Consider the following 17,010-nt stretch of genomic DNA (forward strand, 5'->3'; position numbering starts at 1 on the left):
CTTTTTTGGCAACAACGTAATTGTTCCAAAGTTAAGGTGGAAAAGCTGCAACTGGCCCTCGAATAAATCTTGGAACATAGGCATGAGATCACCTTTAATAATATGCCAACCGTTTTTATAAAATTCTGCTGGGAACCCATCTGGTCCCGGTGCCTTATTACGTTTCATTTGTGCTATTGAATCAGAAACCTCCTTCTCTGTAAAGGGAGCAGATAAAACCTCATTCTCATCTGCATTTAGTTGAGGTATATCATGATTCAAGCTCTCATCCAGTGAGACTAGCGTCTCTTTTGAAGGTCCAAATAATTTCTTGTAATATTCAGATATGTATAATTTTAAGTTTTCATGACCTACTATTGTTCCTTCATCTTGCTCCAGTTGATTTTTTTTTTCTTTCTATGCTTGCCATTTGCAATCATGTGAAAGAATTTAGTATTATCATCTCCATGAACTACCTTGTTCACCTTAGCTCTTTGTGCCCATTTCATTTCCTCTTCTCTTAACAATTTTTGCAACTCTTTTTCAGCATTTATCTTATTATTCCTATCTGTCCTGTTTAACTATGCTGACTTGGCTTTGATGTCTAAATCATCAATAAGACGAGTCAGTTTTTATTTTTCTATTTTATAAATACCACTCTGATTTTTCGCCCCTCCTCTCCGAAATTGGCAAAGATGTCTTATTTTGTTCTGCCATCTTTCAATATTCGTAGAGCCGCCAACTTTTCTAGTCCATCCACGAGCTATGAGATCCATGAAGCCTTCTCGTTCGAACCAAATTAATTCAAATGAGAAGACATTTTTATTACCTACATGATTGGCCTCCCCTGAGTCAACCATGAGTGGTGTGTGATCTGAGATGGCTCTCTGTAATGCCCGTACTGTGACAAAGGGATACTTCTGTTCCCAGTAGACACTAGTTAGTACTCAGTCCAACTTCTCATATGTTGATACCGGTAGAGAGTTCGCCCATGTAAATTCTCTACCAGTGAGGTCAATCTCCCTCACATCGAGACACTCAATAACCATATTGAACATGAGTGACCATCGTTCATCATAGTTATCGTTATTTTTTTCCTCAGTCCTCCTGATTATATTGAAATCTCCCCCCACCATTATTGGGATTGTTTCTTCTCAACGAATTCTTACTAGATCAGCAAGGAAATCAGGTTTTAGTTCTGGTTGAGCTGCACCATATACGGCTATCAAAGCCCATCCGAACCCATCAAGTTTCGATCTCACTCGAAACTTAACGGTAAACTCGCCGTAAACCACACTCATCACCTCCAATGTCTCACATTTGACACCAAGTAAGATTCCTCCAGATCTACCCCTTGGTGGCAAACAGTGCCAGTCAAACTCAACCCCTCCTGATAATGCATTTAAAAATTGAGGCGTGAAATTATCTCTACCAGTTTCTTGTAGAGCCATACAATCTAGTTTATATTCTATCGATGTGTCTCTTAGGAACCTTCTTTTACCCAAGTCTGCTAGACCTCTGCTATTCCAGAATATTCCTTTCATATATCATCATGGAATTTTTTCTTTTGTTTCACTCTGGCACTTCTCCTAACCGCTGATTCGGGAAAAACCTTGCTTTTCCAAGGTCGCTTTGGTTTTTCCAGAGTCATTTGAGTGATACCTTCTTGGTTAATTGATGATGAATGCGTACCAGGAATTAAAGAGGCCGTATACCCCTCCAATCCCGTATCATCCCCCTCCTCTTCCTCTCCGTCTATGTGTAATAAACTTTGACATACTTTTTGTAATTCTACTCCTCCTAATTCATTAATATCATTTTCATTCATAGGCTTCACCGATGCAAGATTTTGAATAAACTCTATAGTTCTATCTGTTTCTATATCAAGAATATCATTAATATTTTTGCTAATTGTTTGCTAGAAGAACCCATAGTAATTCCTATGTCGCTAGCATTTTGTATAATCTCAGACTCTGTAAAATGAAGTATTGAAGCATTATGATCAATTTGCATACCTGTAGCTGCCTCGACGTCTCGAAGCTTTGCTCCCCTCGTGGCACGCGCTAGTAACATGTCATCGGCATCCGGCTGCTCCTGGATACGTTGACTGAACCGTAAATCTCCGCAAGAAGGGTCTGAAATTCCTCCAAAAGAAATCACATCATGTGAAGATATAGTTGTATGTTTTCGTCCTGTTACCTCACAATCAACCGCAACCTTGTCCTGCCCAGATGAAGGTGCATGAACCTGTTCCGGTATTGCAATTCTAGTGCCTTGTTGCTTCTGCTTCAGCAAGCAAGATTCAGACTCTGTAATTTGTCCATTCGGTCCATCAGAATCAGCATTTACGTTGCTGTTGTTGCTCATCAGCCCAGCTGAAGCACCGTTTTGCTGCATGGCTTGCATGTCCCCCTAGGACACAACTTTATTATAATGGCTGGTTGTACTTCTTATGTCGCTGCTGTTTCCCATTATACCAACCGAAGCATCATTTTGCTTCGTATATTGCATGTCACCCTCGGACACAACGTGAGAATAGTGGCTTGTACTTCTTACCTCATTGCTACTGTTTCCCATCAGCCCGGCCGAAGCATCATTATGTGTCGAAAATTGCATGTCACCCCGATGTACCTCCTGATTACACGTCGTAGGCACGGATGTATTGTCACGCCCAAGATGCGACCCTATCCTCAATTTGGCACGAAGGCCTCGTCAGGGATAGAAGCGCATCTCGTCGTGTCGCAAGAATGGATATCATTACAAGTACATGTACTGAAAAGAAGAGATATATATATATATAATTGGCTTACACTCGCCACATGCTACATCAGAGTCACAGCAGTACAATACATTAACATCATGAAGAAGAGCAGGGTCCGACTACGGACGAAAACAAACGAGAAAAGAAGAACGACGTCCATCCTTGCTATCCCAGGCTATCGGCCTGGAACCCACCCTAGATCGATGAAGAAGAAGAAGAAGAAGCAACTCCAAATGAACAGTCAACGCGCTCGCGTCAAGTAACCTTTACCTGTACCTGCAACTGGTGTTGTAGTAATCTGTGAGCCACAGGGGACTCGGCAATCTCATTTCCAAAGGTATCAAGACTAGCAAAACTTAATGGGTGAGGTATGGTTAAGTGGTGAGGTTGCACCAGCAGCTAAGCATATATTTGGTGACTAAACTTACGAGTACAAGAAATAAGAGGGGAGATCTACGCATAGCGGACCTGACTACTGATGATCAAATGAATGATCCTGAACACCTACCTACGTCAGACATAACCCCACCGTGTCCTCAATCGGAGAAAGAACTCACGAAAGAGACAGTCACGATTACGCACACAATTGGCAAGTTTTATTTAAGTTAACTTCAAGTTATCTAGAATCAGTGTTAAACAAAGTTTCCACGTTGCCACATAACCGCGGGCACGGCTTTCCGAAAGATTTAACCCTACAGGGGTGCTCCAACTAGTCCATCACAAATTACCACAAGCCGCATAGAAATCCTCGATCACGACACTCGCGATCTCGTCGGATTCCTTAGTGGAAAACCTCAACTTTGAGATTACCCAAAGCATCACCGGAATCCCGATGCACAAGATATCTCGTCAAAGGTAAAACTAACCCAGCAAGGCAGCCCGACGTGTCGACGAACCCGATAGGAGCCGCGTATCTCGTTCTTAGGACACGACGGATGGAAAAGCCTACAGGTACCAAACCTCGAGTTGCCCCGTGATGGCCCCGCAGTCTGTCCTTTTGGGACCAACACCATCAGCACTGGCCCCCCTGTTTATGTAGAATTACTCCTCGGGTAGCGCTAACTCCCTATGCATTTCAATTTAACAGAATTATTATGTTGGGCAAATAGTACCAATGTTGGGCCTTGCCAGACCAGCTTTAATCTAAAACGAATTATCAAGGGGGTCCCCATAACAACCCCGATCGTGTTAGGGGCGCTCAGTTATGGAACATAACACCGGTAGCCGAAACTAAGGGGGCAAAGGTGGAACAAAACACCAGGCTAGAAAGATCGAGCCTTCCACCTTTTACCAAGTATATAGGTGCATAAAATTAAATAGCATTTAATATGGTGATATAACAAGGAACCCATGTTTTCACATGGAAGCAACTGCACCTGCAACTAGCAACGCTAACACAGGGTTAAGCAAGCGGTAACATAGCCAATCAGTGGTTTGCTAGGTCGAACAGGTTGAAGGTTTTCATGGCATTGTTGAGAGGCTGATATTTAACATGTGGTAGGCAACGAGACATGATCGATAGAAGCGATAAAACTAGCATAGCAATGATAGTAATGTTATCTAGGAAAATGGTCATCTTGCCTGAGATCCCGCTTGGAAGAAGAATGCCTCCGTGAAGCAGAAGAACCGACGTAGTTGAACGGATCCTCACAATCCGGCACGCTGCGGAACTCTATCAAGACGAAGCAAACCGGAAACACAAATCAACACACGGAATTCACCAAACGATGCACAACACAAATGATGCATGAGCAGCTGAATACATGCACGTCACGGCATTACAATTCACACAATCAAACCTACAAACTAAGTGAAGTTCAATATGCAACGGGTTGCATATTGACGAAACTCCATGTTTATTTATTTAGTTTTATCCCGATTAGGTACACGGCAATATTAAATGTGGTTACACATGGCAAGAGGTGAAGCGTAATTAAACTACTTATCTAGGCATTTTAAATGAGGTCAGAAATGACATATAGCACCTCCGAGACGACCTCACATGTTAATTTACAATTTTGTCCAGATCTGAACTAACACATTTAATTGGTTGTTAAACAGCAAAACAAATAGGTTCACGTGATTCTATGCGTCATTACAAGCAATCTACACATAGAGAACATCTCCAACGGAGGTACGGATCAAAAGTTACAAGCATCGCAAGATATGATGGCATGAATGCAATATGTGTGCAACGACGGTCACAAGCACTTCAAAACATACAACCAACAAGAGAAAATAAAACTACACGAGATTCTAAGCAAGTTTCATGTAGGACACAATCAAATCGGAGCTACGGTTCAACAACTACGAGCAAAACAAGAAATCACCACAATCTGCCAAAATCAGCCACATAGCATTTTCTACACCCCACAACTACGAGCTACTCAACTCCAATATGCTCAATCAAGGCATGGCACGAAAGAGGGCAAGAAGCACTACCATAAACAACTAACATCTACTAGCATGGCAACAAGGAACACTAGAAAAAGAAGTCACAAGGGCTACAACTAACTCCATTGCACCAACCTCAAAAGAGCTACAGATCACAAGTTACAAGCAAGACAAGACAGCAACAAAATATAACAGATTCCAGACTTAGAAATATTTCAGCTCCTCCAAATCAACACTATTTCTAGCAACTTGAGAGCAAGCAAACCACACCTAAACATGCATTTCTATTGCAACCAAAAATACCAGGGGCTAGAGTAAACATCCAAGAACAACTCTCTAGTTGTCAACTCCGTCAAACAAAGAACGGAATAAACCCTACGAATTAAACAAAAGGGCAACATGGCAAAATATCGCGCAAACTAACTTACTCAAAAGATAAAACTAATTGCACAGAAAAATCCCATGGATTTTTCTACCCCGAAAACATATAAAACATGTGGGGTTGCAACACAACAATAATGCCACACATAAATGCGAGATAATAACCTATACACGGATAAATAAACTAGCGGCAATCCCTACACGCAAAAATACCAATGATTATCCTAAAATACATGGAAAATTGGTTCCTAAAACATGGGCATTTATACTACGGCATTCGAGCAAACCGGACATGCGCGAAAAATAATTACGGGACGCAAACATATTAGGACAACACGTTAATCTATGCATACGGCATGCTAAATGTCGTCAAACAAATATGCAAGTTATGAAATCGTATTCTACGCGAGAAACCACACGAAAACCAAATGCTACTTGTCGCGATCCGACTTACGGAATAAAAGATACGTACGTTTAAATATTTCTAATAACCCTAGAATATCTAATCCGAAAAAAAAATCTTATAATATCTACTGGGCTGAATCTATCTACTCGGCCGAAACCAAGGCAAGCGCGGGATAGCTAATACACGCCACAGGCGGGGCTTACGGGAGCTGGGGCTGCTCACCTTGGTGGGCCGAAGCCCAGGAGAGGAGGAAGCCTCGGGATCCGACGGCGGGGCGGCAGGGGACGAGCACCGGCGGCGGCGGGGCTCGGTGCTGGCGCGGGATCCAGGCAGCGGGGCGGCAGGGAATGTAGTTGCCTCGCCGGCGAGGGCTCCGGCTTGCCGCGCGCGCTGGCCACCTCGGGCAGGAGGAGCTCGAGGAAGGAGATCTCCGGGCACAGCAGCCTCGGGCCCAGATGGGCTCGAGCGGGCTCAGAACGGGCCCCGCGGGCCTAGCATGAGGTGGGAGGAGGGAGAGGCTGTCTGAGGTGGCGGCTAGGGTTGCTCAGCACAGAAAACGAGGAGGAGAGATGGGAGTCTCCTATATATAGAAAAACAGGCTAGGTTTAGCGGTTTCGGGCGTTTTCGGACCTTCCGATTGAGATCGGACGCTCCGGAACCGTCCTGGGGTTAGGTGGTTTAGGTTTAGGCCATGTAGAGGGGTGGTGGCTAAGATGAGAGGGAAGTGGGCACCCGACAACGATTTTTAAAACACCGATAACCGTCCAACGGTAGACCGAATACGGTGCCGCTACGGCCGACCGTTCGGGTACCAGACGAACTCCGATCGCGACAATACTTGACAAGCGGCCTAACTACAACTAATAAAGACCACACGTCAAATATCAACCCGATTAGAGGAAGTTTTCAACACACTTTTAAAACAGGGTTTTGACGATGCCGCAGGCGCGTGCGTGTGCGGTCGGGCTCAGAACGGACAACGACGAGAACCGGCAACTAACAACGGATGCAAGTTTTGAAAACTGGCGGCAACGGGGTGCCGATGCAATGCAGATGATGCGCATGATGCGATGATGATGCGACAAAAGAAAATGACAAGCACCATGATAGCATCGGGCTGTCACATGTATGTTTCAGGCTCAGTTGCTCATCCTCCCTATGAAGTTTGATTGAACTGATTAGCGTGGTCAGCACCTCCAAATGTGACAAACGCATCAGCGGAGAGGTATTGTTTCCTTCACGTGGTATCTCTTTCTCGATACCTGGTATTACTTCCTCCTCCACGCTTGCTTCCGTCCATAGTGTAGTTGGTGTAGGCATCTCAAAAGATCCAAGCCGTAAAGTAACCATAGGTGACAATGAAGAGGAGGGAGTCCCTGCAGTGTTAAGTGAATTATCCTTGGCAGAGGATGATTGTGGTTTTGAATTGTGGTTAGACTTGTCGGACTGATCCTCCTCGGCATCTCCCCGGTCCTTATCTCGATCATCACCATCTGTCATATGAATATCACCGTCAAGTGATTGCTTTTGGGCCTCCACCTCCACCTCTACATCAAGGTCATAGTGAATTCCATCGTAAGACCATGGTGCGTAATCCGGTATGAACTCAACATCAAGGACCAACACACGCACCCTCGCTATACCCCGTTTTTGAGTAAAAGGCATATCCACCTTATCTGTCTTACCAATCAAAGACCCTAGACTCCATACAATAAGGAAGTCATTAAGAAGAATCTCTCGTATTCCTGAAAATCTAATCCAAACCTTCTTTAATCGTGTACCCTGTGGTTCCGGTTTTTTACACTCCTCAAACTCAAGTAAGCATTTGCTATCACTCACTTTGCTGACCCCAAATGCAAGCAACCGTTGAAGATCCTCTCTTCTTGGGAACTCTTCTTGAAAACTTTTGTCATCTACCTTATCTGGTGCCCACTGGTATGTCTCAGACACAAGCCTTTTCAGCTGTTGAGAAACTTGTTCTGCAGTCAGTGTTCCGTTTGTGACCTTTACTAGTCCCGTTCTGGAACTCTGAAGGCGAGGCGGAACTAGGACTGATGACGATGTTGGTGTCTCAAAAAACATAAGCTTGCTTTGACATACACCATAAATATTAATCACCGGCTTAGGAACTAAAAGTAATGGACATGTAGCATCATCATGCCCTGGTTTTTAGCAGATATCACATATCTCAGTGGTACAATCTACTACGAAGTGTCCAGGAACTCTGCATCTGTACCATGCCAGTTTTTCCTTCTTTCGAGCTGCTTTATTGGCACGCGCCGCATCTATATCCTCTGCCGACTTAGGTGCAATGATCTCAGCAGAGTTAGGTTTATTATCTGCAGCCCCCTCATTTGCCTAGGTGTAACCTCCTTCCACTTCGGCATCAGATTGTTTCGTCCAAAGGTGCGTAGTCCACCCGTTCCACGCGGACAATAGTTTGATCCTCTAGCACCTTCAACAAAATTTCCTTCCGGAGGTTGGAAGGGCTGGTGCCACTGATTAGCACCACCCCCTGGACCCCCTCCGGCGTTCCACTGTCCCTCTGGAGGTTACAGAAAACTCATTCCTCTCTATCCCTCATACATTTTTCATCATCCACTTGAATAGATACCTAAAAAGACAGAATATTTTTAGTTCTAAGAAGCATACCAACAAACAGGTAGAGACCATCAATAAACAAGAACATATCAGACTTGAAGGTAGACTGAGATTTTACTACCATAAGCTGGAAAAAACACAAGCGAAGTTTGGATGTAGCAGATTCACGAGAATCACATGAACACACTAGCTATAGGTAGGAATCAATAGTAAATAGAGAAACAAGACAGAGAGGCCAAGCTCTGTAACTATGATTTCAATGCAACCTTAAACATGTCTTGTACCAAACTGTGCGAGATAAAATTGGGTAAGAATGACATAAGAGAGATAAAGATTAAAAGTTGTCCATGCACCATCTCATGAATATGTATTATGTAGCATCAAAACATAAATACCTTTAAAAGCAGGCTGCCACGTACATATGTAAACATGCTGAGAAGGAGCACTTAACATTAATTCACAGAATGAGTTAATTGGAGCACAACCAGGATGACAAAAAAGTGTTGCTACAGCAGAAAAATTGATCGACTGAAATAAATGCATGTCTCTATTCGAGTGGTACAGTAAACACAGGGTAGAATATATTAACCATATTTTAATGGATGGCTCTGCAAGATAGGAAAATAGGTCAAATGTGAACAAAATCAAAGTCTTACAGTATATAGGAATTTCAAGTAAAAATAATGGTGTGGATCTTTTTTACAGTATCCATGGCTACGAAATAAACTAGATTGATGGAGCCTAGCTAGAATTGCATGATTACTCACCAAAAACAGGACATTCCCATATGGTTTAAGCTACAGAATAAACAAGAAATAACCAGAAAGAAAAATCACATTTCCCTGTTATAAAAGATTACTCTTGTATTGAGAGAAGGTTAAACAAAAATATTAGCGAAGATTGACAGGCTGGATGAGTTAGATGAAATAGATTGGAGAGAATGTGTCTTGCTTTCCTCTCATCAGTGTTACATGTACATATAGGGGGAGACTCCCGTCAGGTGAGGAGAGTAGCCGGTGGAGATCCTATATTCTAGCTAGTAGTTACAACGGTATTGCATGCATGTACAAGGTTTGTTAACACCCCCCGCAGTTGGAACTCCGCCTTGGTGGATGTTCAAACTGGAGCGAAAATCATCAAATACGACCGAAGGAAGTCCCTTCGTGAAGATGTCGGCGTACTGCGATCCGGATGGCACGTGGAGGACGCGAGCTTCTCCCATGGCGACACGATCCCGAACGAAGTGGAGATCAATCTCAACATGTTTGGTGCGCTGATGTTGGACGGGGTTGGAGGAGAGATAAGTGGCGCTAATGTTGTCGCAGTACACAACGGTGGCGCGAGATGGCGGGTGATGAATCTCGTGGAGAAGTTGGCGCAGCCATGTAGTTTCAGCAACACAGTTGGCGACAGCACGGTATTCGGCTTCAGCACTGGACCGAGAAACCGTGGACTGACGTTTGGAAGACCATGAAACCAAGTTGGATCCAAGGAAGACACAGAAGCCCGACGTGGACTTCTGTGTATCCGGGCAACCGGCCCAGTCGGCGTCAGAGTAAGAGATGAGATCATGGCACCGAGACGGATAAAACTGGAGACCGTAGTGCGAGGTGCCCTTGAGGTAGCGAAGAATGCGTTTGACGAACTGGAGATGGGCAGTGCATGGGGCATGCATGAAGAGACACGCCTGTTGCACAGCATAGGAGATCTCTGGTCGGGTGATGGTGAGATACTGGAGGGCGCCAGCGAGGCTGCGGTAGTGTGTGGGATTGGAAAGAGGGTCACCATCAAGAGCTGAGAGTTTGGATTTGGTGTCGACTGGGGTGGAAATTGGTTTGCAATTGAGCATGCTAGCACGGTCCAAAATCTCGAAGACATATTGCTGTTGAGAGAGAAAAAGGCCGGATTTGTTGCGGGTAACATTGACGCCCAGAAAATGGTGAAGATCACCGAGATCGGACATGGCAAATTCCGCCTTTAAGGAGGATATGATGGAGGATAGCGTGGCAGGTGTGTTGGCGGGAAGGATGATGTCATCGACATAGAGGAGTAGATAGGCGATGCTGGAGCCGTGGCGATAGATGAAAAGAGAAGTGTCACACTTGGAGGACACAAAGCCGAGAGAGAGGATGTATGACCGAAAGCGTAGGAACCACGTGCGTGGGGCCTGTTTCAAACCATACAGGGATTTCTTGAGAAGGCAGACATGGGAAGGGTGGGAAGAAGAGGCGAAACCTGCAGGTTGGGCGCAATAAACGGTCTCACCAAGTTCTCCATGAAGAAATGCATTCTTGACATCCAATTGATGGATGGGCCAAGAGTAGGCTGTGGCGATGCTCAAGATGACACGAACGGTGGCCGGTTTGACAACCGGGCTGAAGGTCTCAGCGTAGTCGACTCCCTCCTTTTGCGTGAAACCACGAAGGACCCACCGTGCTTTGTAACGAGCCAGCGAGCCGTCGGGGTTAAGCTTGTGGCGGAAGATCCATTTTCCGGTGACCACGTTGACACCTGCAGGACGAGGAACCAAACTCCAAGTATCGTTCTTAATCAAAGCATTATATTCATCAAGCATGGCATGGTACCAATGGGGATCGGTAAGAGCTGTTTTGTATGTGGCGGGGAGTGGGGAAACAGAAGTGGAAGCAGTGAGAGAGAAGAGGCGGCGCGGCTGGGAGAAACCGCGCTTGGCCCGGGTGTTCATCGCATGCGAATTAACAGGCGGGAGAACAGGTACGGTGGGGCGACGTGGAGGAGACGGAGTGGTGGTTCGGGATTCCGAGGAGGATTCGGTGGGCCCGGGTGCAGAAACCATCGGGGAGGTGGGAGCGGCAGCTGCGGGCGAATCAGAGGCAGGTGGAGATCCGAGGCTGTCGACGGGTGGAGGTGGGGCGGGAGGACCGGTAGTGGGTGGTGGGGCCGCCCAAGTGGGGGCGCGGGAGACCAGGTGGGTGCAGGTGGGGAAGTGGGCGCCGAGGTAGGTGGAGGTGGGGGATCCGAGGTAGGTGCGGCGGTGATCCCGGGGAGGATTTGGCGGGCAGGGCGAGGAGGTGCTGCGGGAAGGCACGGTGTGGGCTGCTGTGTGGGAGGGGTGTAGGGAAAAGTGGACTCGTCAAAAATAACGTGGCGAGACACAATAACTTTGCGTGTGACGAGATCAAAACATCTATAGCCTTTGTGTTCGAGGGGGTATCCGAGGAAAACACATGGAGTGGAGCGGGGTGTGAGTTTGTGAGCAGATGTGGCGTATAGATTGGGATAGCATAAGCAGCCAAACACACGTAAATGATCGTACCGTGGAAGAACGCCAGTGAGAAGAAAGTACGGCGTGTGAGGAGATGTTTGGGTGGAGGGACGCCGGTTGAGTAAGAGAGTGGCGGTGTGGAGTGCCTCAACCCAAAAGGGGGGTGGGAGTTTGGCATGAAGGAGAAGGGTGTGTACGACGTCGTTGGTGGTACGGAGCATGCGTTCAGCCTTGCCGTTCTGGGGTGACGTGTGTGGACAAGAGACGCGGTAGGAGATGCCATTGTTTGAAAAGAAGGTACGAAGGGACGTGTTAATGAATTCACCGCCGTTGTCACATTGCATGGTTTTGATAAGAGTGTTAAATTGGTGGTAGATGTAAGTGAAAAATCGCTGGAGAGTAGGGGAGGTGTCAGATTTCTGGCGTAACGGGAAAGACCAAGAATAATGAGTAAAGTCATCAAGAATAATAAGATAATATTCAAAGCCAGAAAAACTAACAACCGGAGCGGTCCAAAGATCACAGTGAATGAGATCAAATGGAGCGGTGGTACAATTATGGGAAGAGGAAAAAGATAAACGTGGTTGGCGCCCTAGCTGGCAAGCGGTACATGGTGTGTTGGACAGTTTATTACAATCGGGAAGGAAATGCTTGGAGAGGGAAGCCAGGGAGCCTTTGCTAGGGTGGCCGAGCCGGTGATGCCACAAATCGCCGGAGGTGATGTGGAGAGCTGAGGCGCCGGTCGAGGTGGTGTTGTAGAATGGATAGAGCGGGCCGGGACTACTGGACGTCATGATGAGATTCCTGGTTGGAAGATCCTTCACAAAGAAACCAAAGGGGTTAAATTCAACGGCAACATGGTTATCGCGAGAGAGTTTGCGAACAGCAATGAGATTTTGAACAATATCAGGACAGACAACATCATTAAGGGAGAGATTGGTGGGGGGTAGGGTTGTGGATCCAGTGCCAATGATGGGAAGACGAGCACCATTGCCAACAGTCACGCTTGAAGATATATGCTTTGGGAAAGGACGAAACGAGGAGAGATTACCAGGGTTGACGGTGACGTGCGTGGTAGCGCCGGAGTCGAGGACCCAGTCGGCGCCAAGGTTGGGGACGCCCTGCTGACTAGGGGCGTGGTGGAACAAGGCCGCCTGATCCCAGGTGGCGGTGCCGGGGTGGTACTGGGCCGGCGCGGTAGGAGAATGGAACGCCGGGGACGGACCCGAGATCATGAGGGGGTACGCCTGGGAGTGAATGCCGGGACGGGGACCCAAGATGCCGGCGGCGTTGGGAGGAACCCAAGCGGGGCGGGGTGCCGGGAGCGCCATGCCGTAGGGGGCGAAGTAGCCAGTCCACGGGACGGGTTGCGGGGGAGGGCCACGACCAGCGGAGTCAGAGCGGCCACGGCCACGACCACCGCCGCCAGAGCCACGAGAACCGCCTGGACCACCGTGTCCGCCAGGGCCGCCGGGGCCATGGCCATCGCGATCGCCACGGTCCTGGGAGGAGCCAGGGCCGCCAGAGATGGTGAGGGCGGTGGAGCCGGCCTCGGCAGTGCGGAGGTTGATGTTGTACTCCGCAAGATCCAGCCGAGAGCGCGTGGCGGCGAAGGAGGGCAGGGGACCCGTGTCACCGAGGAGGGTGCGGATGGTGTCGAGGCGGGCATCGAGGCCATGAAGGAGCTGCATGGTAAGGTCGTGGTCGGAGACGGAGTGGCCCGTATCCGCGAGGCCATCGGCGAGAGCCTTCAAGCGGCGGGCGTAGTCAAACACAGGGAGATCGCCCTGTTTGAGGGTGCGAAACTGGCGTGTGAGATGGAGATACTGGGCACCCTGGTTGGCCCGGAAGTAGTGCCGGACGCGCGTCCAGGCGATGTAGGCGTCGACAGCGCCGCCCATGATGAGGTCGAGGAGGGAATCGACGAGGGTGAAGAGGATCCATAGCATGACACGCTGGTCGGCGGCAAGCTAGGCAGCGTCGGGGGAAGGTGGAGGAGGACGGAGGACATGGTCCTCGACGTGGTGTTGGCGAAAAACACAGGTGAAGAAGGTGCGCCACTTGATGTAATTGTTGAGGGCAGGATCCAGCTTGAAGGTGATGTGGTTGGAGATGTGATCTTGATGGAAATTGAGAAGGGAGTGGTTGGCATGAAGGGTGTGTGGAGTGACCATGGTGGAGAGGGCAGCAGAGGTAGCAGCGGTGGTGGTGGAGAGGACCGGGGAGGAAGCTGGAGGTGTTGCCGCGGCGGCCGTTGCGGCGGCGGGAGCTGATCGCCGAGAATGTCCTCGAATGCCGCGGCGGCCGTTGCGGCGGCGGGAGCTGATCGCCGAGAATGTCCTCGAAGGCCATGGTATCTTATACCAAGTTAGATGAAATAGATTGGAGAGAATGTGTCTTGCTTTCCTCTCATCAGTGTTACATGTACATATAGGGGGAGACTCCCGTCAGGTGAGGAGAGTAGCCGGTGGAGATCCTATATTCTAGCTAGTAGTTACAACGGTATTGCATGTATGTACAAGGTTTGTTAACAGGATGAGGGTCAGTGTCCACCTCTGGGCAACTGAAATAAATCTAACTACAATTTGCAGCTTCCATGAATATTGAAAGTTTGGGAGAGGGTCAGCGTCCACCACCATAAGGTTTCCAACCAACCACGTATGAAAACTAGCATACCATTCAGAGTCTGCCCACATTCGCCAGCCGATGTAAGAAATTTGAGAGATGAGTTAAGAGATGTGGGGCCAACATAAAATAGGAGCATGTACAAATAATACATTTTCCAAACTTGCATGCGATATAGATTGCATTGCTTCTTTACATCAATGTAAAATATGATCACGCCCAGCGGTGTGTATCAACAGATCAAAACTAGAAATAAATAGGTGCTTAGCCATCCATTGTTCGCCTTAAGCACAGTGTGAAAATATGAGAACCAAACTGCAGCTGTATGCAGTGCTTTCAAGGAGGTGTCAAAGAGCAACAAATGTACAATGAATTGGAAAAAGAAAAGTTGATCATGCATCTTGCACTTTTCGCTAGTTGCTACCATGTCTCACTATTATTCACGTCTGCTAGTTGCTACCATGTCTCACTATTATTCACGTCTGCGCCTACAATGTCTCACTATTGTTTAGGTCTGCACCTAGAGAAACTTCGCCTTCCACATAGAGACAACTGCAGGTGAAAGTGAAAATACATACTTTTACCAGGACGATTCAAGTTTAAGAAAAGACACATTTCTGTTCTTTGGTAAGATTAGATAATCGAAAGGTTTAAATTTCAATCTGTTCAGAGTATGATCGGCCCCGATGGCAGTGGCTCGACTAACTAAAAAACTAACAAAACATTACATTCCCAATCAGCAAGCCGGTGACATTGTGCATTAAGATCACAGTTACTTGGGCTTGAATGCTTTGGGCTTCTTTTGGGGGCAAGATTCTTCACTACGAGGCTTGTTTTTTCACATTTTTTTACTTTACCCTTTTTGAGTTCCCTATGTGCGTTCTGCAACACAGCATATACACAATGATGGGATGACCATAGTAATACAGATATAGTAGAAGTATCCCAACTCCATTCTAAGTTAAAATGGCCAAACATGGTATTTCTCAGTACTAGGTCAGGGTGGACACGGTCCGGGCCGGTCCGGTCCCTGACCGAGCCTCGCTTTGGACCGGCCGCAGCTGGCCCGGCCCGGACCGGACCGATGTTACTTGCGGTCCTGTTTCTCTGAACCGGACCGGCTGCAGCTTAGCTCGGTGAGGACCGACGGGACCGAATGGACCGGCTGCAGTTCGTTCCTGGGAGTGAGATGGGAGGTGTTTTAGAACTCTTTGACAGTAAATTTAAACATATAGATCGTTAGGTTGTAAAAGAGATTCAAATGGACAAAAAATAAGCAAGCAAACTCGAAAATTACCAACTGAAGAAAGATGCCAACTGAAGAAAGATCATACGAAGTGCAGAATGAACAACTGACGGCGTCGACGTGAGGTGCAGGTGCTACTCCCCCGTGTCCTCCAGCTTTGTGGTCAACGGCGGACAGCCAACGGGAGGAGGTGGTCGACGATGGTCGACGTCTCGACGTCGGCGTGCAGGTGCAGCCGCGGTGCTCCCTCCTCGGCTTCGCGGCTCCTCCACTCCTCATTCCTTCGCGTGCAGGTGCAAACGAGGAGGTGGTGGTTGACGAGATGACGACAACAGGAGAAGGCGGGACCGACGGCGTGGTAGGAGAGGTCCAGGTGGCGACGGAGATTGGAGATGGACGGCCGGATGGGGCGACGTGCGACGGCGCCGTCGCTAGGTCTGGGAAGAAGATGATCCTCCAGGTCGCCGGCGGGATCGACGGCGTGGTCTTGTTGCGACCCCGACGTGAGGATGATCCTCCAGCTTGGACTAAGAGTGGAGGGATCGACGGCGTGGTCTCGTCGGTGATCGGAGGCGCGGCCGACGGCGCCGTCGCCTTAGGGTTAGGGTTAGGGAGAGGAGGAGGAGCCGCCGTTCCTCTGTGTAACGAGGAAGAGGAGAAGACGAGCGAGGGCCGAGCCGCCGTTCCTCTGCTTTTGTTCTTCTGGTTATTGGGCTCGGTCCTTTCGTTCGGCCCGGTTAAAGACCGGACCGGACCGATTTTTTTTCGGTCTGAATATCTGGGCCCGGACCGGACTGTTTTCTTGTCGGTCCAGGACCGAGCGGGCCAAAATTGAACGGGCCACGAGCGGGCCTAAAAGCCCGCTCGGTACGTCCAGGCTGAGTACTAGGTGACAGTCCAGATCGTTCAAAACGGTGGAGCTCCAAGGAAGAAAAGAAGGAACGGTTTATCTATAACAGAAATTAATAGGGCCATCGCCTTTGGCTGGATCTAAGAAGATACAGTACTGTTGTTCCTCCTCCACAGCCTTCAGCTCCTTCTCCTCTCTCGCCACCATCTACGTGGCCTTCTTCTCCTCCTACACCATGATATCCACCTTCTCCTAGAATTGATCCCACCTCCGAGCGCCAGTCTCCACCATGAACCTGCATCACCTTTACAGTATGCAAGATCCTATCTTCTCTCTTTTCCTTTCTTTGTCTTCTTTCTATTCTTCTGCCTCGCTCCCAAAAACCAAGAACCCTAACCCTAGAAATTCAGAAATTCATGGAGGAGGAAGGGAGGGAAACCTCACCGGCGAGAAGAAAGCCGAAGGTAGAGAGCGATGCCGGAGAAGGCCATTGTCGCCGCCCAGCTCGCGTCGGATCGTTGCA

At 48.1% G+C, this 17,010-nt stretch overlaps 2 protein-coding genes across 2 annotated transcripts; both read right to left on the bottom strand.

The window, feature by feature from the left end:
• Positions 1-6,139: 6,139 nt before the first annotated feature.
• LOC123408461 lies at positions 6,140-15,810 on the bottom strand. Its single transcript, XM_045101568.1, has 3 exons — positions 15,726-15,810; positions 7,033-8,535; positions 6,140-6,365 (listed from the first exon to the last, which is right to left on the bottom strand). Exons 2-3 carry the CDS (start codon positions 8,001-8,003, stop codon positions 6,140-6,142), a joined length of 1,197 nt encoding a protein of 398 aa, XP_044957503.1. The 5' UTR covers positions 8,004-8,535; positions 15,726-15,810.
• On the bottom strand, positions 14,545-16,788 carry LOC123408462 (SH3 domain-containing protein C23A1.17-like). The gene is made up of 3 exons (XM_045101569.1): positions 16,645-16,788; positions 15,689-16,489; positions 14,545-15,569 (listed from the first exon to the last, which is right to left on the bottom strand). The coding sequence occupies exons 1-3, from the start codon at positions 16,786-16,788 to the stop codon at positions 15,384-15,386; spliced, it is 1,131 nt and encodes a 376-aa protein (XP_044957504.1). The 3' UTR covers positions 14,545-15,383.
• Positions 16,789-17,010: the final 222 nt, after the last annotated feature.

Source organism: Hordeum vulgare, chromosome 7H (assembly GCF_904849725.1).
Source record: "Hordeum vulgare subsp. vulgare chromosome 7H, MorexV3_pseudomolecules_assembly, whole genome shotgun sequence".
Lineage (NCBI taxonomy): Eukaryota > Viridiplantae > Streptophyta > Magnoliopsida > Poales > Poaceae > Hordeum > Hordeum vulgare.